The 27195-nt window shown below is 37.3% G+C and overlaps 1 protein-coding gene across 1 annotated transcript; it reads left to right on the forward strand.

The window, feature by feature from the left end:
* The first annotated feature begins 568 nt into the window (after window positions 1-568).
* On the forward strand, window positions 569-26676 carry LOC122085648. The gene is made up of 9 exons (XM_042654140.1): window positions 569-810; window positions 979-1034; window positions 1143-1257; window positions 1611-2689; window positions 8381-9984; window positions 21162-21292; window positions 21422-22260; window positions 22460-22572; window positions 26116-26676. Exons 2-9 carry the CDS (start codon window positions 981-983, stop codon window positions 26420-26422), a joined length of 4242 nt encoding a protein of 1413 aa, XP_042510074.1. The 5' UTR covers window positions 569-810; window positions 979-980; the 3' UTR covers window positions 26423-26676.
* Window positions 26677-27195: the final 519 nt, after the last annotated feature.

Here is a 27195-nt window from a genome sequence, read left to right on the forward strand (position 1 = left end):
CAATTTCTTCTTTTTTCTTCTCTTATCTTTTATTTTATTTTCTAGATTCTTTTTTCTTTTATTTTCTTCTCTTGGCTATCAAAAATAGCCTTAGAGTCTGTAAGGGATACATCACTTTTAAATCAAAATCCTAGAATCAAGGAATCAACCTCCATAGCAGAGACCTCTTCTTCAACCCTTATTGTATGAGATGGATGTGTTTCTGCTGGTTTTTAAAGATGGCAGTGAATCCTTTATCAAAAAGAAGAAGAAAAAAAAAAGAGTTCAATGTGTATCAAGTATCAAAACCGTTTTCACACCGAATACTAAAACCGTTTTTATACCGAATAAATACCATACCAAAACCCTATCAAATCGATATAATGTACAAATTAAAATGATTTCTGTTACGATATAGTTTGGTTATCTACTACCGAGCTTCTGTATCATATCGAAACTGTACCAAATACCGAACCGATTGACACCCTTTCATATAATAATCCGGTAGAATTTTTCTTCTTTCAATATGAACCGGCGAGTTAATTCTCTTGAGTTTACTCGACCGCCTTACCCTCAAGACCTCAAGTATTCAAGCCCGGTATGCTTTCTCTTTCAGTAACAATTTTCGTAAAACCCTAACTAAAGTCTAAAACCTCTGCATCTCTCGCTCGCACGTGTGGTCGACAGTAACACAGGCTTTCGGCACTTCATACCGCCTCGAGTTTGAATAGATTCAGAGCTTCGTACCCTTCTTCGTTAATGGCGAACACTTCTCGCAAGCACTAAACCCAGTGGAGCTGATGAGATAGCAAACCCCATTTCTTCTCAACTGTATGTTACGTTTAACCTTTGTTCTCTCTCAATCTCTCTCTCTCTCTCTCTCTCTCTCTCTCTCTCTCTCACTCTCCCCCGTAATCTTACATGATCTCCTCATCGACTTCTTTGGAACTATAGAAACCCTAATCCTAAATCTTTTTTTTTTTCTTTGTTTACTCGCAGCAATGGCGGCGGATGTTGTCGTAGAGATTGAGAAGGAGAAATCCTGCTGTGCAGTGGTGCTTATTCTGTCTCAGAGATTTATGCCTTTGATTTTGATTATTTAATTAATTATTTTTTGGGTTATAATCTTATGATTTATTTACTTATTGTTGTTTCTATAACAGTTGAAAGCGAACTATTCGAAGTTGGAAGAGAAGAGGAATGCTCTTCGGCAAGCTGTGAAGCTTCTCGAGCGTGAAATCACCAAGTTGCAGACCGCGAATGCCAATCTCAGAAAAGGTAGGGCAATGCAATCTCATATATCGAATTACAGTTTTTTTTCCTTCTTTTTGGGATCCTTTAAGATTCATAAAGTTTTCTTTTTGTAAATTTTGGGCATTTCGATTATGTTCTTCATTACTTAAAGGATTTAAGCCAGAAACATTTTTAATTTATATTGAAATAAAGCGAGTATGTGGAGGAATGTTTCAATATAAGTTACTTTGAACTGATCTTGAACAAGTAATTTCGTAATTATCCCCCCCCCCCCCCCCCAACAAAAAAAAAAAAAAAAAAAAAAACCAAGAAAAAAAAAAAAACCATATAGTGGACGGTGCTTTGTTAGATTGTTTATGGTGGTGTATGCTTTGCAGAAAATGAGGAAGGGCGGGCACGGCTGGAAACAGAGGTAGCAGCCAAATTGGAGGAGTCTGCTGCTAGAGTAGGTTTGGGGAATGAGCTTTCTGAACTGAAGTCAGAGATCTCTTTATTACGAAAAACAGCTGGTTCAAGAATTGAACAAGATGACCAAGTGAATCTGCTTCAAAATCAAGTTTTAGAGGGTGAGGCAGAAATGAATCGGCTCAGGGAGCTTCTGGAGAAAGAGAAAAAACAGGTTCAAACAGAGCGGAAGAAGGTTGTGGAGGAGAGGAAGAAAACAAAAGAAGTGGCAGTACTGCAAACCCGTGTTGCAGAAGGTGAGTCAGAGCTTAGTCGGCTAAAGGATCTTCTCGGAAAAGAGGAAAAGAGTGTGGAATCAGAGAGGAAGAGGGCTGAAAAGGAGAAGAAAAAAGCTGCAGAGGCATGGAATTTGGTTAAAGCTGAAAAGAAGAAGTTTGAGGAACAAAAGAAAATTGCTGATACTGAAAGGAATAAGGCTGAGGAGTATAGGCTTCAATTGGAAGCAGCAAGGAATGAAGCTGATGAAACAAGATTAAATTTGCTAGCAGAGGAAGAGGAAACAAACCTAAGAATTGAGGCTGAGAAGCAGAAGTTGAAAAGAACAAAGAAACATGCAGATTCAGAGATGGCAAAGGCAGAAAAGCACAGAAAAAGTGCTGAAGCGGAGAGGAAGAAAGCAATTGATGAGAAAAATCGTGCTGATGTTTTGGCTCAGAAACTAGAGGTGGAAATGGAAAGGAATGGGGCATTACAGAGGGAGATTCAGGAAATCATTTCAGGTAAAAACGTGGAACATTTACCTACTGTGTCATTGAATAATAACGGTGATGCTAAAATGGCAAACATGAAGCTTTTAGAAAAAGAGTTGAAGCTGAAAAAAATGCAAGTAAAACTTGCTAAAAGAGTGGCTAGTGTTGAAAAATTGCGGAACAATATGCTACAGCAAGAGATCTGCTGTTTAAAGCAGGAATTCTTCCAAATGTCTCATCGGTTGAACATGCTAGATGGCTTTCTCTGTCACAGCAATGAAGGTATAGATGGTACAGCAAAGGTTGGTAACCTGACTCTACTTGAAAACTTATATTGAGCTATTTATCTGGACTTGGGAATACTTGTCAGAAATTAGACGATTTTTGTTCCTTTCATATTTGTCAAGGTGTTGCCTAGGTGGTGCCTAGGCATTCAGGCTCTTTCTTGGGTCCAAGGCGACAACATGCCTTGTTGAGTGACACTTCAGGAGTTTACGTTGATTTATGTTTATTGTTTTTCTTGTTTTTTGTTTTTGTTTTATATAATTATGCCTTGTATGCTTTGTTTGTTATATGTTAGTTTTATCATATTAGGTCATTACTAGCATAATTATATCGAATTGCATTGATATTGCTTCTATGTTGTATACAAGCATAATTATATACAATTATCATTGGTTATTATATATAGTTATATACAGCCTCTTGGCATTCTCGTGGTAAGGCTGCGTAGTTCTCACCCCCCCGGGACCTCGCACATGCGAGAGCCGTGCGCATGGTAAGCCCTTTACTGCATGCCTAGGGTGCCTAGGGTGCCTAGAGGCCGCCTAGGTGCCCTGCCGATGCCTTGGGTCTCCTAGCCTCCGTGAAAACTATGGTTCCATTGGAAACATCATAAGGTATAAATTGCACAGAAAAGATTGGTATCCTCTTTTTACTCGAATACTTTTCTTGCATGGTTGATCTTAGTTATGATATTGTTCATTTGCTGGGAAGCATTATAGTTTTCTTTCCGTGTTGTATTCGGAGGAACCTTTTTTTTAAGCTTTCACAAACAAAAAGAGGAAAAATAACTTTTTTTTTTTATCCACTTTGTTGTTCTCTTTGTGGCTTTTTGATTTTCCTAGGAGGCATGGTTGCTGAGACTGCTGCATAACAAGTACTGGAACACTCTTCTTTAATGACATGGGGGGTTGTGCATACTTTGCATCTATTTTGCAATTTGCAACTTTTGTAGCAAGAATATACAAACTTGCATATTTTGCCACTTATATTAGAAGGAAAATTTAAATCTCTCTAGACATTGTGCTATGCTGTAGATTCCAAAAGATATCAAAATTCTTGTACTAATCGGACTATTATTAGATATGAGTTGCTCTTTATGTGTTAGGACAAATTTTCGTCTTTATCCTGTATTTATATAAGCAATATTACTTCCTTAGTTATTCTTATGGCCAAAGCTTTTTCTATAGGGGCATTTTTCTGCACAGGTTATCCCCATATTTTTCTCCTTGTATAGGAGACTGATGGTCAATCCTACTGTAAGATAGCCAAGGCACCTCTGCATTAGTGTTGTGTCGAGTTTCATGGCCCATCTCAACCAGCTCAACACAGATTGGACTTTTTCCCCCTCTTGTATTTCAACCGTTAAACTGTTCAAGGATGATTCGGCCATTTCTTCTCTTGGATTGATAGAGAATCATGTGGATTGGCCATTTGTCAACTTTTGTACCTAAACTTAATCATATGTCGGTCAAGTCTTGGACCTATTTTCATTTTTCCAAATTTTGACTAATATTAATATGTAGATTGCCATGTGGTATGTATATGGCTGAAGTTTATGACTCTTGTCGAAGGTATAGTCTTGGCAACATGCCCACTAAGTTTAGAGTGCTAATTAATCTGGAACCTGGGGCAAGGATATGTCTTGCACATAGAAGACCTCTTCCCCGTTCTAAATGTTCCTAGATAACAATCTCAAGTTGTATTGAAAAAATTTCCCCGTTTTGACTGTTCAACATTGTTAATGATAGGAATCCACGCACACGCACACGCACACGCACACGCACACGCACACGCACACGCACACGCACACAAACACAAAAAAAGAAAAAAAAAACAGTTGATGCAACCAAAAATCTTGTTGTACACTTGTACTTTTAAATAAGTCTTCCAAACTTACATTCAAATTACCTTTTTTTCTTTTAATTTTTTTTTGGAAGAAATCTTCCAGACTTGCATGAACTCATTGTGGGACCCAGCTATCTCAGGCTTTCAGCTCCTGCCTAATCTTTAGGTGGTGAGTAAACTTGGGTTGGGTATGACAAGTAATGTAGGAATGGATTTGACAATCAAACCAGTCCCAAAACTGCAGGAACTTATAAACCAAAGAACAACCAGATTTCGACTAAGATAACCAATTAAATCAGACCAACACAACAAAGCAAACAGCAGCTATCGATCTCAGAAAAAACCCAGTAATTTCTATGACTGAACAGTACCAGATGGGCAGAGACAAATCAAGGACTGATAACAGTTCAAAATAGTGTCAAACAATTGGTAATTAATGATTCAGAATCTGAAAATCACAGCAGGAATCAACCCAGATCAATCGATCTCAGTACTCAATAGATCATTCGATCTCAGTACTCAATATCACTTAGGTCAGATATTAGTTGATCAAATAAATAAAACCAGCAGCAATAAAATGAGGTAACAGTCCCAAATCAACAGCAGGAACCACAGAAGCAGAATAGGACAAACCAAAGCAATCGATTCTGGTTCTGTTCTGAAAAAAAAAAATCAGTACAAGACAAAATATGAGAGATTTTGAATATCTTTTTAATGGCTGCACAGAATCAGCCCAGATATGGATCGATCCTTAGTGGGGAATAGGAGAACAATCGATCATAATTTCAGCCTTAACAGACACTTCTAGCAGCTACAGCAGACAGGGCCGATGGTACTTCTACAGAGAATTCTGGGCAGAAAACTTTAAACAATAAAATACCTGATTGTAACAGCAGTAGATCTCTGAGAAGAGCACTTGAAATTGTTGAGACAAATAATAAAAATTGAGAGGCCTCCTGGACTTCTCGCTGTAAGGAGTCGCTTGGATCAAACACCAAACCCAATACCTTGATCAGACACAAGGAAGTTCTCTTGCAGGGAAAGCAGCAGCAACAACCATGTATTTTGTCAAAATTGTTTTGGGCTTTTAGGAGCCTTCTCTTCTTTATTTATAATGTTAATGGGGGAGGGAATTACAAAATAGAAGGTTCTTCGAAAAGGAAACCAAATATTGTCCTAATACAATAGTTACTAAAAACTGAAATTAGAAACTAACTGAAATTAGAAACTAGTTGAAAAAGGAAACTAACTACTAATGACTTGACTCAATTAATAACTTGACTTCTAAAGAAACAAATATAACTCAAATCAAGCCCAACTAAAAAGGAAACTAATGAAAATGGAAACTAACTAGTAATCTCGTATTCAATCTTAAACCCCCCTTTTAGACCTATGAAAGTGGTCTATTACACTCAAAACACATGGGATCAAAGGCCCAACATGATGCAAATACGGCTGCCCTTACCTAGTTGGACCAGCATGACCGGCTTTGGAAGCCAAGAGCCACGAAGAACCGGTCCAGCCCGGGCTTTTGGTCCAACAAGGGTTGGAAATAAAATTAGTAGTTTACTTAGTATTTTATTTCATGCTTTTATTTTCCAAACTTGAACGTAGGAGTAGGATTTATTTCCTTGCTTTGGTTTCCTTTTTATAGTTGTTTCCTAGGGCCTGTTTGATAACGTTTCAAGAAACTCGTTTCTGCCGTTTCTGTTTCCAGAAACAGCAGAAACGGAGTAAAAAACGTTTGATAAAACTGTTTCGTTTCACCTATTTTCAGAAATAGGAATAGAAATTTTTACTTATTTATGGTTCAAGAAACGACCTAGGCGAAACAAGTTCAACTTGTTTCGTCGTTTCTGGAAACGACTTGTGGCCATTCTTTCATTGGTTACTATCGACTTCTGAAAACATGACTTATCAAACACCTTCAATTCCATTTCTGTTTCGAGAAACGGAAATTTATGTTTCTGCCGTTTCTTGAAACAGAAACGACAGAAACGTTATCAAACGGGCCCCTAGTTTAGGCTAGTTTCCAATTCAGTTAAGTTTCTAATTTTATGTTCCTATTTTCCTATATATTGGTTGTAATCGATTGAAGACTTAGAGTGATTTTGATTATTGAATGAAGATGTTGAGTTTGTGCACCAGTGAAGTGTGTGATTCCCCTCCTTCCCCTTCCTACTCAGAATTTCCCTTTCTTCCCTAAAGGTTCTCCATCACAACATGTATGGAGCCCAACCCTAAGCTTATTTCTATTAAAACAAGCCTATTTTGGTAATTAATCTGCATAAACAAGCTAAGTAATCTACTTTCCCGCTTTTACCATTTGAATCATTCCTCTACAGTGATTTAAATTAAAACCATATGTTAAGGTCTGATATTTATATGATATCAGTATCTGAGAAGTGAGAAGAAGGCGCTTTACCTTCTAAATTCATTCATACATGGATCCAAGTTATTTCAAGTAAAATTAATTATTATATCACATTATGTGGTGACAAATTTCATTAGCACAAAGATTATCCTAGTCACCTAGTAGTAAATTAATTACAAATAGGTATTTCATTTATCTGGAAAAACAGTATAAAATTGAACTGGAAATGAAAGTTCTGAAAATGTATAATGAGTTAGACGAGTAAATGTCATTCTTTCGCTTGCAGAATTTTTAACTCACTTTCTTTGCTTGGATAGGGTGTAAAAAGCATACTTGAGGGTGGTATGGTGGATAAATTTATAGTTTTAGGGGGCAAATGAACTTTTTCACTTTTTATCCGTTACGTCTGCGATACTGACTATGTGATCAAGATAATGAAAGTAGGCATTATCAGATTGTTCAACAACAAACTCAGCCTTATCCCAACTTAATGGAGTCGGCTTCGTGAATCCAATAAAGAAGGCAGTGAAATAGGAAAAAAGTCCACATAGAGTTGGGGGAGGAGAGAAATGAAAGGATGAACGATCAGAGTAAGAGGAAAGAGGCACAACCACACACGTTAGGAGAAGCACTACGTGGGTCAGCAGCATGGATCCTTGCCCACCAATACGCTCTATCCATATTCATATTTGGGACACGACTGAGATTTTGCATGTCATTAGTCACCACTTTGCCTATGCTCATTTTAGGCCTTCCCCTAGCTTTCTTGGCTCTGTCAATCTGAATCAGGTCACTCCTCAGGCCTCCTTTGTATATGGCCATGCCACCTCAATCGGCATTCTCAGAGCTTGTCGTTAATCGGTGAAACTCCTAAATCAGTTCTAATATGTTCATTCCTTGCTTTATCCTTCCTAATTTCCCGCACATCCATCTTAACATCCTCATTTCAGCTACACATAACTTCTCTATATGAAATTTCTTAACTGCCCAATACATAGCTTCTCTATATGGCATTATCAGAATGTTCCTTTCTTGGAAATGAAAGAATTAGTTTCCGCAAATAATTTGACTTCTGGTTTGTATGGAAGGTTATGCACTGGATGGCGAATATGAATTTTCTTTGCATGCTGGATTTATCAAATTTGGATGCATGAGTTACTTATCATGCGGTAATTCCACTAGAAAAAGTGGAAAAAGAAAGACCCAGTTGCTGCAAACAATGTAAATTGTTGTTTATATGGAATATTGTAATATTATGGGTTGTGGTAACATTGATAGCCCCTCCATGCTGGATTTACGAAATTGGAAGCAATCATTATCAACCGTACAGTGCTGTGTGCTCAGTTCTTTTTTCCCATGCAGTCATTATACTTATACTTGTCTCTTTCTTTACTTCATCACGAAATTATTTTAAGCTGTTTTGAGAAAGCATTTTTGATATATTAGTTATGGTTTATTTACTGAATTCATTGTTACATTTTCTTTGCAGATTGACAACCTTTTTGATCTGCAGAACATAAACTTGAAGAGAAAAATGTCAGTTATAAGGCCTTGTGACTTGTATCATCAGAGTGAGAATGACCCGCTTGGGCCAATGCTAGAATGTGATGGGCTATGGTGTCTGAATTCTGAAGGAGGCTGTACTAAACCAATCTCAGGTATTAGTTCTGAATCGGAGTTTATGGTTGGATGTTCTGTCAGAAACACATCACAGAACTCTGCCGTACATTCCACTACTGCATCTTTTTCTGATAGACAGTTGGACTCACAGGGAAGAGGTGGTTTTCCTGTAACAACATCAGCAAAGTTGGCAGAGGAGAATCTGGAACAGCGAGTGAACACGCACAGATTATATAGAGATATAATCCAAATAAGGGATAAAGAAAATCTTGGTGAAGTGGCTGAAAATAATGGCCTTAGTCTTGATCATGAAAAGGTGGAAAGTCCTTCTTTGAACTGTGAAAGTGATATCAATACCAAAGTTGTTACCGAAGTGCCTAGTAGCAGGAAGAAGAGAAGGATCCAGGGGGCAGTTGATTCCACCGAATATTTTTATGCCAATGATAAAAAATTGTCTCTTCAGATGAAAGAAAAGCCCCCATCTCTGCATGGTATGCTAAACCATAAAAATGATGTGCCTGCACCAATTTGTTCTCAAACTGTTGGGAAGTCACTTGCCTTGGAAAATGGAAGACCTCTGGTTGCTAAATCAGTAGATAATTTATATGCCAAGGACCGCAATTCTGGCAAGAGAAGGTCAGTGTCTCAGGAACAACAACTCTATCCGCAGCTCTGTGTTGAAGATGTCAATCAAAAGAAGACAGACAAGCGGGGAAATGAAGGCGGTGTAGATGCAGTTGTCTGCACCCAAGCTGCCTCACCTGTTGGTTGTTTAACTTGTCCATGTGGGGACAATACAGTTGATGCTGTTATGAGAAATTGTGGAGATGAGACTTGGTTTGAGAACATGGCAATCAGGGATTGTATGAAGTTGCTTGAATTGGATGATGCTGTTGATGAGGAGCGGTATATGGAAGCAATGGAAAGGCCCCTGTCACCAACTTTGCCTGAAATTGATAGCCACATCCTTGGAGCATCTGAATTGACTGACTCTCAGTTTTTGATAAACCGAAATTTTGTTGGTTTGGGAAATGGAAAAAACGGTTTGGTGCCATTTTGCACCTCTAATGTTGCTAATGTGGAAGATGATTCCAATTGGCATAGGGTCAATTCTCCTGTCAAATCATTTAAAGAGCTGGTTGATGATGGAAATAGTTTTCATGCTGCTGTATGTGCTGCAAAGACTGGTGGCCGCCAGATTGGAGAATCCGTAGTTGACATGGAGGTGGCAAAACAAATACCTGTACCGGAAACTGAGGGGACTGAAATTCCTAGTGCAAGCAATGTGGGCCATATAAACGAGAGGGTCTCCAAATGCTATGTAGTGTTTTCAAGTACTAAGGATGAAAGCAGCATTTCTAGAATCTTCCATTCTACAGAAACTTGTGCAGCCCGCTTGTCCATGGTTTCTCAGAAAGATTGGATGGTGCAGAAAATTCTGCTTGCTGTTGTTATGGAAGATCTTCTACCTGAGTAAGTGGTTATTTTTTTTTATGCAACTTGGTAAATTTTCACAATATATATTTGATTTGTCTAGGGATTTTCAAGGGGGTTTTCAAAATAAATTACTTCTATTTTTATGTCATTGCATTTCCTTAATTATCGGGGCTGCATTGCCAGTGGACTGGTCTGAGATTTGTTGAGATTTCGATGTTTCATGTTCAGAAAATGAGGACCCATCTTCAACAATTCCACCTAAGAGATGGACTAGGCCAAATGAACTTGGGATGGTCACCTGCTGTCTGTTTTCTCTTTATTTGATTAGTTGAAAAAACCTTCTGAAATGTGAAGAAATCGAAGAAATTGTGTATATTAGATGCCTAAAGCAATTTAAACATAATGATGTTTGTTTTAGGCCATATTAGTTGAGGAGCTTCCAGTGGTTGTTAGGTTGGCCCATGAAGCAGTTCGGGCTTGAATTTGAATGACATTGGCTGATGCTAGGTCATTCAAAATTTAACAAATGCTAGGACTAGTGCCCATTTGCAGCACACTCTCTCCTCTGAATGTGAGACACTTGTCTAGGTATGAATCATGGTTCAAGGTTTTGGTTGTGGGCATGGTTTCGGTCAGGCCTGAAATTGAGATAGATTTCGGCCAAAACCATGTATATTTTTCCAGGAAGCTTCAGGGTTGGGTTTCGGGGGCCATATGGCCATGTTAGGTATTGAAACTTGTAGGACAGCTTATTTTAGGCCTTCTAAACATAATGAAAACATTAGTTTTAAAAGTCACACCCAAAATGATAGTTTGACTTTGGACCTTAGGTTGGTAGTCTACGTTGTATACAATCTCTACCCTGGGCTATTCCACACAATCTTTAAGCTATGTTGGGTTACTAAGATTTAAGAAAAGAACAGAAAAGAAGAAGTTTTAAAAAATATAATTTGAGGAGAGAGATAGACACATAAGTCAATCATTGCTTTATGATGGAAAAAAAATCATGATGGTGCAATGACTGGTTTGTGTGTGTGTGTCTCTCTCTCTCTCTTTCTCAAATTCAAAAATTTTTTAAACTTTTTTGTTTTGTTTTCATTTCTTGGCAACCTAACATAGCCTTAGTACTATAACACATATAATTCAAGTATAACAACTTAAATAAGCAATAAGAAAAAGGCACCAAATTATAAACCATTTCATAAGTCAGACATCATACATGGTTTGTTAGTAATTATTACAAAGAGTCTCATATATCAGAGTAAACAATAATACAATACAAGTGGATGACTCACCTTTTGCCCATCCTAGAGTCCTAGACTCTTTGTATTGAACTGAGTGCTGGGCTGGATCATGAGTCATGATCACTACATTGTTGTTGATTGCTGAGTCAAGTTTTCCTCCAAGCTTGTTTGGGTAAGGTTTAGTCAAAAGAGAGTAAACAGGAGATTTTTTTTTTTGGGGGGGGGGTGGGTTGGGGGGAGGGGGAGGGGGAGGGGGGTTGAAGCTAATAGATGAAACTAGGTCGAAATTTTGATCCAGTCTGATCGAGTTAAGGTTTTTGAAGTAAGTGGCTTGTAATGTTTCGTCTGGAGCAAAAATCTGAAGTGAAATATCAGACCAAAATTTTGGCTAAATGCCGCAATTTCGGTCTTAACCATGTAGTATTTCTGTTTCGATGTTGGTTTTGACTTGGTGGCTGGCGAAACCAAGATTTTTTCCAAGATCTTGTAACATGGTATGAACCCCTGATCCATCTGTGTGTGCTTTGGTGCTATGCACTTTTGTACACCCTAAATTAGGAATTTAGAAAATAGGGGAAGGGCAGCAGAACAAAACAAAGAAATCTGGAAATCCTGGAAAGTCAGAATCAAGATTCTTAAGAGAAATTGAAGAACAGTTAAACTAGAAACTTAACACCCTTAAACCCTAGTCAAATGGTCTCTAGGTCCTATTCTACCACGTGGTTAATATAAAACAGGTTTCTGTGATCAGCCAGGGTGTTGGCGATTGAGGGCTCAATTCTGTTCAAGGGTAGACTGGATGCCAAATCCTTAAGCATAACCAAACCTTAATTCATCGAATCTGTAAAATCATGGTTACAGTACAAAGAGTCTTTGCTTTCTAGTTTCACTTCTAAAGTGCTAAACATATACGAAATTAGAAACAAATAAGAGACTTACTAGGATATACAACTTACTAGGCTACAAGCCTACAACTGGACCTGATGATTTAAGTAAATTTAAAAAATAAGGACAAAGATACCCCCCGCCATAACTTCATTTACAGCTAAAACCCACAATTATAGGCTTATAAATGAGGCTTATGACAAAGATGACCCATTAATGGCCCAAATTATATAACAACTAAGCCAACACTTATTAAGTCCTATTAAACCCTCTATTGGGCCTAGGCTTCCAAATTGTATCCACCTTTTTGAGTCATTGAATGGCTGCTGCATCACATTATTTGGCTATATCCTTGATATTGACCACTTTCATGTTTCCTTTACATTTATCAACTTTCTTTCCAAATTCCTCATTACTGGTTACTACTACCAACCATGAACATCTTTATGTGGTTAAGATAATGTTAATTTTTACATTTTCACATTATCTACAAAGCTTTAAAAAAAAAAAACACACACATTTAGGCTTTTAATTTTCACATTTGATCAGCAAAGCTTAAAAAAATTAGTCTCCTTTTCTATCTGTGTAACCATAACCAGATGTAATAATGGAACCAAGGAGGAAGTGTCATTTAACTGCGATACGGGATAACAAGGATGGAATGCATAGTTGTCAAGGTGTAACCTAGGCACCGCCTAGGTGTCCAGGCGCTTTCTTGGGTCCAGGGCGACAACAGGCCTTGTTGACACTTCACGAATTTGTATTGATTTATGCTTTGTTTTGTTTTTTGATGAATATTCTTATACTTCGTTTATTGTATGTTGGTTTCCTCATATTAGGTCAATACTAGCATAATTATATCATATTGGATTGAAATTGTCTTATTTGTTGCATATATGCATAATTTATGAAATTATAATTGCTATATTACATTTAGTCATATACTGCATGCCTAGAGTGCTTAGGTGACACCTAGGTGGGTGCCTTGTCGCCTAGGCGCTCCTCCAACGCCTTGGTTGCCTAGTCATTGTGAAAACTATGATGAAATGCTCTTTATAAGTAATGGACATTGGGTTGCTGGTTGTGATTGTGGGAATATTTGCAAGCTTCGTTTGATGGGTTTATCGTAAGCAGCCTCTCCACAAAGTTTGGGGGGCCGGGGTAAGGCTGTGTACATTATGACCCTCTCACACCCGCAGTTTCGGGCGTGCACTGGGTACGCCCTTTATTTCTTAGAGGGGCAGACCTTGGTGCAATGGTTTGATGGGATTTTAATTTTTGGAGTTCAGCCTTGTTGAACACCACGCTATACGTGCCAATTGGGGGTAGCATTGTTTTAGGCTAAATGATACCCACCTTGTCACTAATAGGTGGTGCTGGTGTTATAAGTTCAGGACCTTCATCTTATGCAGTGTTGGCTGTGTCAGGTTCAGATTCAGCGAAGGTGGGCCTTGATTTTGGTCTTAAGTTGATGCAGTTGCAGGGGCCAGGCTCAATAAGTACCATCCATTTTGGAAGCCCAGGCGGGAAAATCAGACTTAAAATTGGCCCATTGATTCCAGCAGTGCTAGTTTTGGGTATTGAATATATTAGTTTGGGGGGTTTATTTTTGTAAACATAAATTTATTATAATTGAGGTCTTTAGTGGCTAGATAGTTATTGAAGTCTAATTTCAGTCTTAGTGTTGGTGTTAGGAGACTACATACCATAGTTGTCACGGCGCCAAGGCGAACCAAGACAGTGAAGGGTTGTCTAATCGCTTAGGCGAGAAGGCGCCTGCCTTAAGGCGAACAAGGCGACGAAATGTTATTTTTTATTTTCTCTATTTTCTAACATTATTTAGTAAGCTATATATACCTTGTGTCATAAAAAATAAAGGTTAAGCAACATCAAATCATTAAAAATCAACAATTAGCCATATTAAATCATAAAAAAATTAAAGTTAAGTTATAAAAAATCAACATTTAGATAAATGCTCTTGTTCTATAGTAAGTTTGATTGGTCAAATATTTTTTCATGAGACTTTTTGTATTAGTTATAACATAAAACCAATTTTCTAACAAGTCTAATATTATTTAAGTCTGAGTTGTAAACTTGTAATGACAAAGTTATGCTTTGGTCAAACTTAATTTTAAGTGCGCGAATGCTGTTAAAATCGCCTGAATGAAAATAATTTTATGGATATCAACACAAAAGATTATTTTACTGGACTTTTGGTTTTTAACAATGTTTTAACATGATAGAATTTATAAAATTTTCATAATTGAGAAAAACCCCAGCATTTAAAAGTTGAAAATCGCCCCTGTAACCAAAATCCAATTTTTGTTTTTGGACTGGGGGGGGGTTGACTTTTATCCTTTTGGAATTTTATTTTTAAACTATTTTTATTGGATTCAAATAGGGGGTATTTGCTTATTTATGAATAATATCTTAAGTAAATGAAATAACAGATATTAAAAATATTTACTTAAATGATATTTGGCATAAATAAGTGTAAAAACGCAAGGCGACATGCAGTGCAACAAGGCGATTGTCGCCTAGGCCCTAGGCAAACCACTTGGACGCATAGGCGTCGCCTTGACCACTATGCTACATATAGCTGATACTATAGTGACTTGAGTCCAAATTGAGTTTGAATAGTAGTCAGTTTCAGGTTTTGATAGGGAGTCATATACGAAGCCCCCACAATGGACTAATTAATTGAATGGGTATCGACTTCTTAGTTTTAAAAAAATTGCTGTTAAGCATCGTGGCTGGTAAGTTTCTGGTTTGGCTGATTGTCTCCTTCCTTTACTTCGTCTTTGAGTTTTGATTACTATGAGACAGGTGTGTTCTAATCTTCTTCTCTCTTGCTTTTCTTTCTTCATACCTCTGTGTTTTTGGTTAGGTTTCACATTGCTTAATCTGCCATATCTCATGGTTAATCTTCTTCCCTATTTGCATTCTCTCTTTATCAATGTCTAATGAACCACGATATTGCTATCCTTATGATATTCCTGGCAGAGCCTGATTCATTTGTCAACTCTTGTTCTTCAATAATTCTTGTATACAATTTCTATGACTATTCATGTGCCCTTTTCTAGGAAATAAAAAATCGAATGAAAATTTGATGGTTGGGGGGGGGGTTGCAGAGTAAAAAAGCATAAACCACAGCTACAAGGAGCCAGAATGCTGACAACTTGATGCAGTTGGGCATGGGGAGATATGGGATTAATTTAGTACTTTGATTTGTTTCTTATTTGTTAGTGTATGGTGTGGTCAAGTTAGTTGGGAGATTCAAAATTTTTATTTCAGTTGCTAATTTATGTTAGTTTCCATTTTAATTAGTTTCCAATGTTATGCGTTGATTTCCTTTATCTAGTCATGTAACACGGTGAAGATTTCAGAGTTTTGAGAATTGAAATTTGATTGAGGCTTTTGGCTTGAAACCATGGTTGCAAAGAGGTTTGCATATCCCTTCCTCCTTTGATCTTCTTCTTCTTCTTCTTCTTCTTCTTCTTCTTCTTCTTCTCCTCATTCTTTCTTATTGTTATTTACTGTTACATCCTGCAACCAGTGGCACTGCCACGGAAAAAAACGAGTCGATCTCCTTCGTTCCTATTCCTTCCTTCCTGAAATTTTGTATGGTTGTTCTCTACCAAAAGACGACTGAAACCCTAGAAGCTTGGCCCATGTTGAAGCTCCTATTGAGAGAATCAAAACCAGGTTCAGATCTGATTCTGTATCATGCGCCAGGTCTGATTTCAGGAATCAAATTCCCCTTGTGCTGTTGATGTCTGCGATTAGCCTTACTAGAATCATTAGAACATCCCTTGGTGATGCCTCGCCTGAAATCTTGGGCTGAGTCGGTGAAATTAGAAGATCTCCTCAGTGTGAGCTTTCCTTTACCGCTGTTTTTTTTTTCCTGCAAGTATCGTGAGGTTGAAGACAATCCCAATTCGTGTTTAAAGCTCTTTTATTTTGGTTTTCCTACTATACGCCTCAAAAGCCCCTTTATACTTCTTTGTCCTTTAATTACCTTTAGTTCCAAACTTGACCCTAAACAATAAATCAAATTCCCCCTCCTGCCCACACTTTTTAACCAACCCATTTAAACATTAGGAACTTCTGATTATTTACAAAAGTGCCACTCACCTTTGCAACTTCAATTTAATTACAAAACTGCTACTCTTTTATAAGTTTCTATTTATTTACAGATGTTCCACCTTCATTGGAAACTTGAGTTTATTTACAGTTCTGCCATCTACTTGAGGCTCTATTTTAATTAAGCATTTGCCATTGGTTATTGCAATTGACTTATTGAGTGTCCAAGTGGGCCCATAAGCGTTCGATTCCAGATTTGGAACACAGATCCGCATCACAATGACAGGGTCTAACCACTTCCCTGTTGGTGAGATCATCCTCTTTGTGGATGTAGGCTTCCATTTGAATAAGTTAGTTAATGGAAGAAGCCAGTGCCTTAATCTGACTCAAGAGATGGGATGCTATACCACCCATCTCAACCTGCTGTATGTAACAAATTAATCTGGCTGACTCACCTTCCCCAAATATGTCCATAGTCCTTCATGGAAGCGATCCTTAGTTTCACTTGTTTTACATCAAGTCAATACTGATGGAATTCTTGCTCTAGGCCTGAATATGCAAGAGTGGCCTTACCGACTGTCTGCACTGACATAAACTGTTACACCTTCCCCCCTACCCCTCTTTCTTGTAAGCTACAAATTATATTGATGTGAAAGAAGATAAGATTACAACAAAAAGGGGGTGAAGCTCCACATCTAGACAACAAGAAGAAACACATGATAATAAAAATAAAAAAAAGGCCCGACAGAGGTCATCAAAATAAATCAATAATCACCTCACAAAGTTGCGCTTTGGCGATAGGGCAGGCACAAGGCGTCGCCTTATTGAATAAAGCGTTAAGGTATTTTATTTTTTACGTAACCATTCTATTTGGCTCTAATGACATATTAAAAATTATATAATACTACTCATGCTAAATAAAGATTAAATGTTCATACTTCATGCTAATGCAAGATATTCATAACAAAACAAATCAATAAAGGGAATAAACTAAGTTCGTCTTCATCAATCATCATCATAGCATATAATATAAATATATAATTACACAATCAATATTGACAACCAGTAGCCAAGAACATCAAACCAGATTACCAGAACCAAGGAGCTAAATATTCATCTATAAAAAAAAGAGAGCTGCAGAATAAGCCATAATACTATATCCAGCAGTGTCATCTCATAAAGAATAAATCAGAAAGCTACCAGTCACAAAAAGCAATACTTGATAATCAAAAGAATAATACCCAGGCTACAATACACAATCAATATTGACAACCAGCAGCCAAGAACATCAAACCAGAACCAAGGAGCTGCATATTCATCCAAAAAAGAAAAAGAAAAAGAGAGAGAGAGCTGCAGGTTGCAGTGAAGAAGAAGGGAGAAGATAGAAGGGGGATTGGGATAGGAAAAGAAAGCAGAATAAACGCTGCAACAGAGGGAGGAAAAAAAAAAAAAAAAAGGAAAAAGAAAGAAGGTAGAACCGTAGAAGGGAGAGGAAAAAGGAAAAAAAATTCTCTCGCACTGCAGTTCCGCACTTCCAGCTGCAGTAAGAAAAAAAAACAGGGAAATAGAAGAGATCAAGAGAAAGAAGAAGAAAATACAGCAGGTAGAAACAATAGAATGAAGCAGAATAAAGAAGATGAAAAAAATTAATAAATACATCAAACGTTCCTGCCTTAGTCTGAGGAATTTTGCCAGAGGACTCTCATCGTCGCTGGTGGAGTCTCGTCACTGCCGGAACAAAATCCCTTTTAACGTAATGTAAATTTAATTTAATTTAATTTTTTTTTGAGGTTTTCTATTTAAATACCCTTGATCCCATGCTTCTCATATGTAAACTTCCCCATATAGACAATCAATGAAATCTATATGGAATCAGTGGTAAAATAGTAAAAAAGGCATAAACTGACCGACTTATGTGCAGCCAATAATGCGATGCACTGCCTTATGCTCCCAGCACCGCCTCAGCGCCTTGGCGTCGCCTTACTAGCGCCTTGGCGACGCCTTAATAACTATGGATGGAGCCTCACAATCCCTTGTTTAGCAACTCATTGGCAGAGGCTTTAGCTAACCTGGTATCCAATGAAAAGAGACTTCAGCCATTGAGATCTATTGATGAATGTGTCTCATAAGATGAGAAAATATCCAAGAGGATTGCTGTCATTCTTGCCTATCACAATGGCAGAATCTCATGGTTTATGAAATTAACTGTAAGGTTATATCTGCATTTTAGGCTTTCTGAAGTAACTGTGTCTGTGTTAGATTATGTTAAGTCCCTGTTGCAATTTTGGTCTACTCCGCCAACAGAAGTTATTGAAGATATAAGGTGGGATGGCCATGGGTAGACCCCAGTGTAGGTTTATCTAAGCATGTTTTGGTTTCTTTGTTGGGCTACCAGGTCTCTCTGCTGATGGCCATGATGAAGGTGGAGAGATTTCCTAACGTAGAAGTAGGTTTGCACTAGGTAAACAAACTCCCTATATTTGACAACCCCAACAAAGTAATTCTGAATTCTCAAACCAGTCTTTACAGAAACCTGAAAATAGAACCAGAGAAAGATAACCTCAGCAGAGAAGTTAGGGTGACCAAAGTTGTCTAGAACTATCTAGAAATAACTCAGAAAAATCACTCACAGCAGCATGTAACAACTCAGCAACAGATCCTAACAGAAGCTAACACTTTTCTAGACGAATCTGGGTTTCGGCCAGCATGGGGAGAAAACCTGCTGTTCGGTTTTGGCTGGGCAGCAGGGGCTGAAACCCTGGTCGAGTGGTCCCTTGAGGTGACCTTTGAACCCTCCAAAGGTATTTCGTAGATGCTGGACAGAAGAGGAGAAAAAGGCCCTGCCGATTTGAATTTTGAAACCCTAAAAAGGCTGTAATATACTTTGAGGTGCGGAACTGATCTTCTACAGGTTTCGATCCTTGTTAAGTCTTCAAATAAGTTTAGTTTATCTCACAAACACTCCTCTCACAGCAAGAAATAACAGAAATTAGAAAAAAAAAAAGAAAAGAAAAGAAAAGAAGATATTAAGTAAGATAAATGTGGGTTGGAAATTTGGAATGGCTATCTCAGCCTGAGTATCTCACCCATAGTTATCTCAGCTGTTTGTTTTCCTTTCTCAGGATAGGGAGCAAGCAATAGCTGCAACAAACTTTCATTAATTCAATTCCCCTTTATGTCTACATTAGCCTCTCTATATATAGAGGTTTGAAATTACAAAAATAGAAGCTTAACTCAAATTAGAAACTAATGCAAAATAGAAACTATCTCTATCTTCTAATTTAAGAAATAAAATAGCAGCTACTAGGGACTTCCTAGAAAGTGTAATCAACTACTAAAACAGGGAAAATAAAGGGTTATGGGCCAGCATAGGAGTGGTTCAAACTCAGCCCAAAGGCTGGTTCAATGGCTGCTTCTTCCTCCTATGGTATTGTAGCCCATGATGGGAATCTACATCATTTCCTAGGTTAGCTATGATTGGCATTTTACTAGGGATTCCTAGAATGTTACTCTTGTTCCATTCTCTTTGTTTTTTTAATTATCTTAATATATACTTTGCTGACTTTTAGGCAAAAAAAAAAAAAAAGAAAAAAAGTCCCTATTGCATAGTTGATATGATTCTAAACACTGTAGGATAGCAGAACATGGGTTAAAATATTCATGTCAAGCATGCAAGGTGTGAATTATTGGTATCGGGTATCGTATTGAAGGTGTTATCTTAAGAGAAGTGTCGTATTGTATCGGAGATACACAAGATTCGCATGTGAATGGCCAAGATATGTATAGAAATATACTTTTGGAGCAAGAAACACTATAAATAAACAATATGTAACATGTATCACATATAAACACTAAAATGGAGAACAATGTGTAAAGAGACAAGTGAATTTGATTGAAATTGTTATAAAGGATGAGGTATCTTACATATACTAATATACAATATATATATATATATATATCAATGTCCCAACTCAATATCAATTGTTTTTTTGCGAGGAAATACATTTTTTCCAACTTGAACCCTTTTCAAATTTCGGAGAAATTTTTAAATCTATGAAAAAATTGATGCATTAAGATGCAATGTTTTAGTTTCTTTTACCTAAATCTACTCAAACACGGCAAAAAAATAGAAGTAAAACATATATTTTTTAAAAGAAATTTGAGTTTTTTCAACTTACTTGTCTTGCGTTATGTTTGCTTCAATGGATGATTTAAATGCTTCAATCCTCTAGACATCAGTTTGATTGTAGATCTTGAATAGTTTTCTATGAATGATTTAAAGCTCCAAATCTAAGAAATGAAAAGGAGATCGATTGTGCAATTGTGCTGGATTTAGTTGTCGGTATCGGTATCGGTATTGGTCTTGGCCGATATCGATACGATATCATCACGGATCGACCTATATCTGTCAGATCGGTCAATTTTACCCTTGCTTTTCATTAAAAGTAGGTTTTTTTTTTAATGATTTTACCCATGTTCTGATACCGATATCTGATCCCGGATCGGTCTCAGCTGATATCGATACTATTCGGCCAATCCAATACCGATACCTAAAACCATGGTTGTGCTTCAAATTTTGGGAACTTAAATACCGCCAGTGAGAAGAATAGGTTCTGTTTCGAAAGTGAAATAGGTTTTGTAGATACGTATTTTAAGTATCGGTACAAATCGGTGTGTATCAGATGATACTTATCAATACGTAAGGATACAGTTCACTTTTAAAAAAAACCTATATAAAATCGATATTGACCGGCCAATACGATATGACACAGACTGATACTTTAAACCATGATGTCAAGGTAGTCTGTAACTTTTGGACTTAATTAGCCATCTAGCCTGAGACTTGATTACCATTTATCGCTTACCGACTCTGTGGCTTTTGTTTTCATTTTCATTTTCATTTTGCATTTTTTGTTGTATTTTTGTTAATGAGACCCTTTTATGACTGACAATATGATGGATTGTTTGAGTTAACTTTTTTGTTTCTGGTTATTGCTCTAGGGAGAAGGCTTGTGTCTTCTTTACATTGTTGCTTTTCAACTTTTCTGTAGTTGATTCGGTGAAAGCTGGAAGCTCCTCTACTGGAGACTCTTTCTCATGTTCAGAATCTTTTTTGGCACACATAAAAACAGGTTTGCTCATTTATCATATCATTGCTTAATCACTTTAAGGAGTTCTTATCATTCATTGTCCACATGGCTTCAGTAGGGTCATTTTTTGTTTAATTATATAGTTAACAGATTAACATTCTCTTCTAGCAGTGATGGATGATGTGGAGAGTAGGCGCACATTTTCAGAATTATTTGAGTTGGATGCCCTCCTTGGCATTATTGAGGATTTCCTTATTGATGGAAGAGTTTTGGTGTCTGGTGATGTTCCATGTGGTTCTGGGTGCAGAATCTTCGTTTTGAATGGCATGACTACATATCTTTCTCCCCAACTTGCCACTATTCATCAGTTGATGGTTGGAAGCATTATATTAGCCTCTATATGTCGTGCGGTTGACTATGTTAGTTTCATTTGTGATGCATCATACAACATTCTCCGGATGTGCAAATTTGGTTCCTCTTTGATTCTGAGAGTGCTTCATGTGTTTGCCTACCTTTGTGGAGAAAAATATTTTACATTGAGCAAATATGATCTGATTATGACTGTCATTAAGTCTATTGTTTCACATCTTGAGGGAGGAAAGGAATCATTTGGTAAAATGACTGTTTCTAATGCCCCTTGTAAAAGTAACAATTGCCCTTGGTTTTCCCGATGTCTCAAATGCCCATTTTCTGATGGTGCTGTTTCTATGGATGAAGTTTTATTATTGCTACTGCAAAGGATTCAGAATTATGCTGATTTTGGGATCAAACAACATAATATGATTGGATCTTCTAGTTCATCTAGCCACACAATCTTTCCCTGCTTGGAGACAGCTGTTGAAAGTTTTTCCCAACCAGATGAAGATATCCGTGATATGGACTGTAATGGTTCCTCTCGTTTATCCAAGCTCCTAATCGATGCTACTTCTCAATCTAGTTCTGTTGTCAATGGTAGCTTGTGTAGCTTCAGTGACATTCTAGCATTAGTGGAACTTGTTGCATGCAGCATGGTATGGGTACTACACCTGGGTTCATTGTTCGGTTGTTTAATTCAAGCCATCTTTCATTCTGTTTGTGCTTTTGTTTTCTTTCCTTCTGAAATGCTTTGATACAATTCGTTGTTTTCTTCTAAATTGTGTTTTACAAAGGTAGTTGGAATGTATTGAGGAATGCTTTGACTTTTCCTTTTCCTCTTATGTTTGAGCTCAGAATTGGGAGTGGACACGTAGAAGTATTATTCCTGGGCTTTTGGAAATGTTGGAATCAGGCATTCCAGAGAAACTTTTGGCTGCTATTATTGTCCTGCTAGGTCAACTGGGGAGGTAAACTTTGTTTTGATTCTTTTTGCACCCTTGAACATCTCAGTTATGTCTATTGTAGATTTTAAGGTTTCTGCTGATTATAGATTATAATTATCTTTGAAGGAATTGTTGTATTAACAGAAAAAATTTCGACAGAGTTTAATGTTTACATTTTAACTTGATATGTATCACTTCAAGTGTCAGGCCATGTTTGTACTTTTAGTAACTTTGGGTATGGGCACCATATTTGTTATTCCTAGTTGATGGCAAGTTCTGCACTATGTTAAAGCTTTGGTCTTCACATCTTTCTCCATGGCTCAACCCATTTCCTTTTGGGATTTCTAACTCGCTTATTCCTTTTTAACGCCTTCTGCTTCTTTCCGAATCTGTATTTTTTATTACATAATTGTTCAGATTTATGATTTTACTTGGACCTGGCAGGTTATCACTTAAATACCTAATAAATGCAAAAACACAGACTCTCAGCATAATTATCTGTCTCTGCATTTACTTCCTTTCTGGAATTATTTTATAAGAACGGAAATACTAGCATATTTGTTAATTAATGATCCTTTATCTTTGCCCATCCCCCCACTTAAAAAAAAAAAGAAAAAAAAAAAGAGCCTAACCTAATATCTGATGAGATGTATTTTCTTCTGCTTTTGCTATTGGTTCTAGGGACGCAGAAGGAAAAGAATCTCAGAACTTTTGATGATGAATTATGTTATCATCTGAATGATGCAGGACAATCACAAACCCATGGGTAATCAGACCTACTAGAAGCATTACTATTCAGGATAATGAGAAAATTAGGTTTTGGAATAAGTGAAAGGTCATAAGTGGCTATTAAATCTAGTTTTAGACATGGAACTACTAAAGTTCTAGTTTCCTAACAAAAAACAGAATTCTTAGTACAATTTCTGACTCCAGATTTCAATCATGTGAATTGAGATGTAAAAACCTTGAAATCTCAGTGCTTTAAATCTGAAATTAGAAATCAGATTTGAAAGCTTGATTTTAAATAGAGCTGAATGGTGAAACATGCATAGTTTGTCACGAGTGATCCAAGGCATTGGAGGGGCACCTAGGGGACAAGACACCTGCCTTAGCATTTCTTAGGTGTCCAAAGTGTGCATTTTATGACTATATGTAATATAGTAGTGATAATTTTATATAATATCCCTATATGCAACATAGAAGTCATATCAATATGAGAAAATCAACATATAATAAATAAAGTATAGGACATATCATATATGTAAATCATATTTATTGAAAAACAAAGCAATAAATGTAAATCAACGTATATTTATGAAGTGTCAACAAAAAGAACTGACGCCATGGACCCAGAAAAGTGCCTAGATTCCTAGGAGGTCCCTAGGTGACGCCTTGAGAAATATATCTGATCCCATGTAGTTGGGATTTAGGGTGGTTGAGTATTGGAAACCTTGACATGTAAAGCTGTGTGTTGCAATCCCTACTTAGATATCTAATGAATTTTCAAAAACTGAGAATAACCAATGTTCTGAAACCTGGTCCACCTATCAATATGATCCATCTGTAAATGAGGCCACGTTGCAGGGTACCAGTTCAACCACCTGGTCAATCAGGCCAGACAGAGCTGTCTTATAAGGCTTTATTTATGTTGATAAATCTTCAGAAAAAGTAAATAATAACCCCACTGTGGTGGTGGTCCTTTTCCAAGTGCTGTGTTGATTTACAGTTGCATTTAGGTTTCTGGCACTATGTCAAAATATGTAAACATGCCTTTAAAACTGGATCCATGTAGCCAGTCCTATGTAGTCCTATGTAGTTAGGAAAAGGCTTAAGCCCTGTTTGGTAATGTGATGAAATATATATTTTTTGGGTTCTTCAAAGCAAGAAAACGTTTTCCCTATGAAAAACACATTTGATAACACAGTTGTTCTGGAAAACAGCTTAGAAAAATTAATTTTCTTCTACAGATTTTGGCTCATTTTTGGAAACAAAAAAAGAAAGCGGTTTATTGTTTTTATGCTAAACTCGTAAGTTAATGATTTTAGCACATGCTCAAATGTAAGGGCTAATGGCATTTCCGTCCTTGAAGCTTTAAAAGGAAGAGTCATCTTCCCTTGTTCTCATTGTCCCCTTCCAATACCAAACACTCTGTCCTACTCTCCCCTTCCTCTCTTCCTTTCATCTCTCTCTCTCTCTCTCTCTCTCTCTCTGTTTTGGGCCTTGGGTCGAGCCTGGCTCATGTTGAACGGGCACTGATTATGTGGTTCACTTCATAGTTGCCAAGGTGACACATTGGTGTCTAGGTGCCTTTGGTTGTCTAAATGCCATAACAACCATGGAGCAGGTTGTTATGGCATTTAAGCTAGCGGTATTTACAGGATATGTATGTTCTTGATAGGGTGGGCACTGGTTGTTCCCAGTCTCTGTTCTTCTTTGTAAATATTTTGTTTCAGTCAATCAAAAAAACTATGGTGCAGGTTCTAAAATTCTAGTCCAAGGGCGGGCTGGGTTGGGCTAGGTTGGGCTTACACTAAAGATAGTCCAAGGGCGGGCTAGGGATTGACTTCTTGAAATTTGAAATCATCTTTCAATTTTTAAGTGGTTATCAGACATGTTTTTTAATGGTAACAAAAGAAAAAGAAAAAAGACTTAAAAAAACATGACCCTTTAGTTTAGCTGAGTACTATGACATACATATATAATGTTAACTTACTGGATGGCTATGATCCAGCCAGCTAGGTTTGTGGTTCAGCTATCTGGTTACTTGGTTCATTGACCATGTCAATGTGTTTGAGTAAATTGATTCACAAGGCTTGATCCTTCTGCTTTGAAGGCCAGATGGCAGGTCACCAGCAATATCAGGCAGGGTCTCGGAAGTAAGAACGTTGAGGTATTCAATAAGGGTTACGGATATACATGGAGTTTCTGTACCGAAAACACCATTGAAATCCCTTTGAGATCTGTCAATAATTAGCTTTCAGGTGGGGAATGGCTCTTGTATTTTATATATGCCTTTAGGAGGATGAATTGTTCGACACAGAAGCTGTCTGATCTCTATCACTGCCTGCTTTACAAGATTTTTATAACGTTCTATTGGTTGAAGGCTCAAGACGACGAAAGATGGAGAGAGAACGTTTATAGGCTTTATTTGCTTTGACGTAAAATGAAATGGAGGAATTGCTTACTTTCAGTGGTAAATGAGGAGGAAATTTTGACTCCCAAAAGTTTACATTTCCTTGTTTTGAATATTGTACATTTCATTTAAACTTAAAAGAATATTCTATAGGACCGCCATATGTACAGCATAGTTGTTTGGAGCTGTGACGAGGTTGTTGAGGCCTAAGGTGGTCAGTGGTGACAATGTAAAGGCATTAAGAACCTTTAGCTATAGAGAAGAAGAACCAACATCTTTAAAATTTACTGTCCCGATTATCTTTTTAACTTTTTCTTTTCCTTGTATGATCGTGGATTCTCTATCATATGTTCAGGTTGATTTTTAAAAGGCCTTTATGTTTTGCCTTTATCCCCTTGCTGAAATTTATTTAACTTTAATTGTTTATGTTTCAGGCTTGGACTCGATTCAAGTGGATATCAAAAGATGGGAATTGAAGACTTGAAGTGCAGTTTATCTGATTTTTTGAATCAGTCTGCCACCAGAAATTGGGGGTTTCCTACTCAATTGGCCATAGTAAATTCTTTGATAGGCTTGCTTTCTCAAGACTTTGCAGTACTTGTTCAGAATGAGCAACTGCTTTCTCCTGTTGCACATCAGTCTAGTCATTCTGATATTATAAGAAAGTGGTTTACTCAGCTGAGCAAAGAGCAAAAGTCCTTGTCATTTAGCCTTTTCCAGTCTGCTGGGGTACTTGATTAGAAGACTGATATGCTGCACAGGTGGATGATTTTCATAACATAGTGGGTATACTGGTCTATCTTTGTTCTATGATGCTATTCATGGATCCTGCAAGTTCTTGGCATATGGTGATGTCAAAGAAGTTGTATGGGAGAGTACTTTCAAATTTTGTGCAAGTTTTGTAGATCAGGTATTTTCAGAGCCTGAGGAGGGACAACATTTATTGATGCTGAGGCATTTTCTTAACTCAACAAAGAATTGAATTTCTGAGTCAACTTTATATATAATTGTACTCTTTCTAGGTAATTTAGATTTCTGGTCATTCATTTATTTTGATGGCTAAAAATAGGCTGTCATATATTGACTATTGAGGTTTCTGAACTGTTTTTGAGTGGTTTAGCATAGTTGTCACGGCGCTAGTTGAACCAAGGCGGTCGAGGGGGCAAAGTTTAAGGCAACACCAGCATGGTGCCAGTCCAGGCAAAGGCGCCTAGATGCCTAGGTGTTGCCTAGGCAACTCCTTGACAACTATGGTGGTTTAGTAAAATTTTAAGAGATATTTTTTCTTCTTCATATGGTAGTTGGAATAAGTGTCATAAAAATGTCTAAAATGGACTATTGTCGGGATGGATTGCGGCGGCAGTCTCCTGATGAACAGATCAAATTCATTTATTGAGAGGTACAACTCTCTCCCTCTGGCTCATTACTCTTTTGATGTGGAAGAAAAAGAAAGGCAAGAATGCACATGAGATGATAGTTCTTCCTAAGATCAAACTTGAGGTTGCATTGCTACA

The sequence above is a fragment of the Macadamia integrifolia genome, chromosome 8 (assembly GCF_013358625.1).
Source record: "Macadamia integrifolia cultivar HAES 741 chromosome 8, SCU_Mint_v3, whole genome shotgun sequence".
Classification (NCBI taxonomy): domain Eukaryota; kingdom Viridiplantae; phylum Streptophyta; class Magnoliopsida; order Proteales; family Proteaceae; genus Macadamia; species Macadamia integrifolia.

Coding starts and splice junctions, on each gene's coding strand:
- LOC122085648 (XM_042654140.1), top strand. CDS start 981: ATGGCGGCGGATGTTGTCGTAGAGATTGAGAAGGAGAAATCCTGCTGT. Junction 2,690..8,380: donor GTATAGATGGTACAGCAAAG/GTTGGTAACCTG, acceptor TTTTCTTTGCAG/ATTGACAACCTTTTTGATCT. Junction 9,985..21,161: donor ATGGAAGATCTTCTACCTGA/GTAAGTGGTTAT, acceptor TTATTGCTCTAG/GGAGAAGGCTTGTGTCTTCT.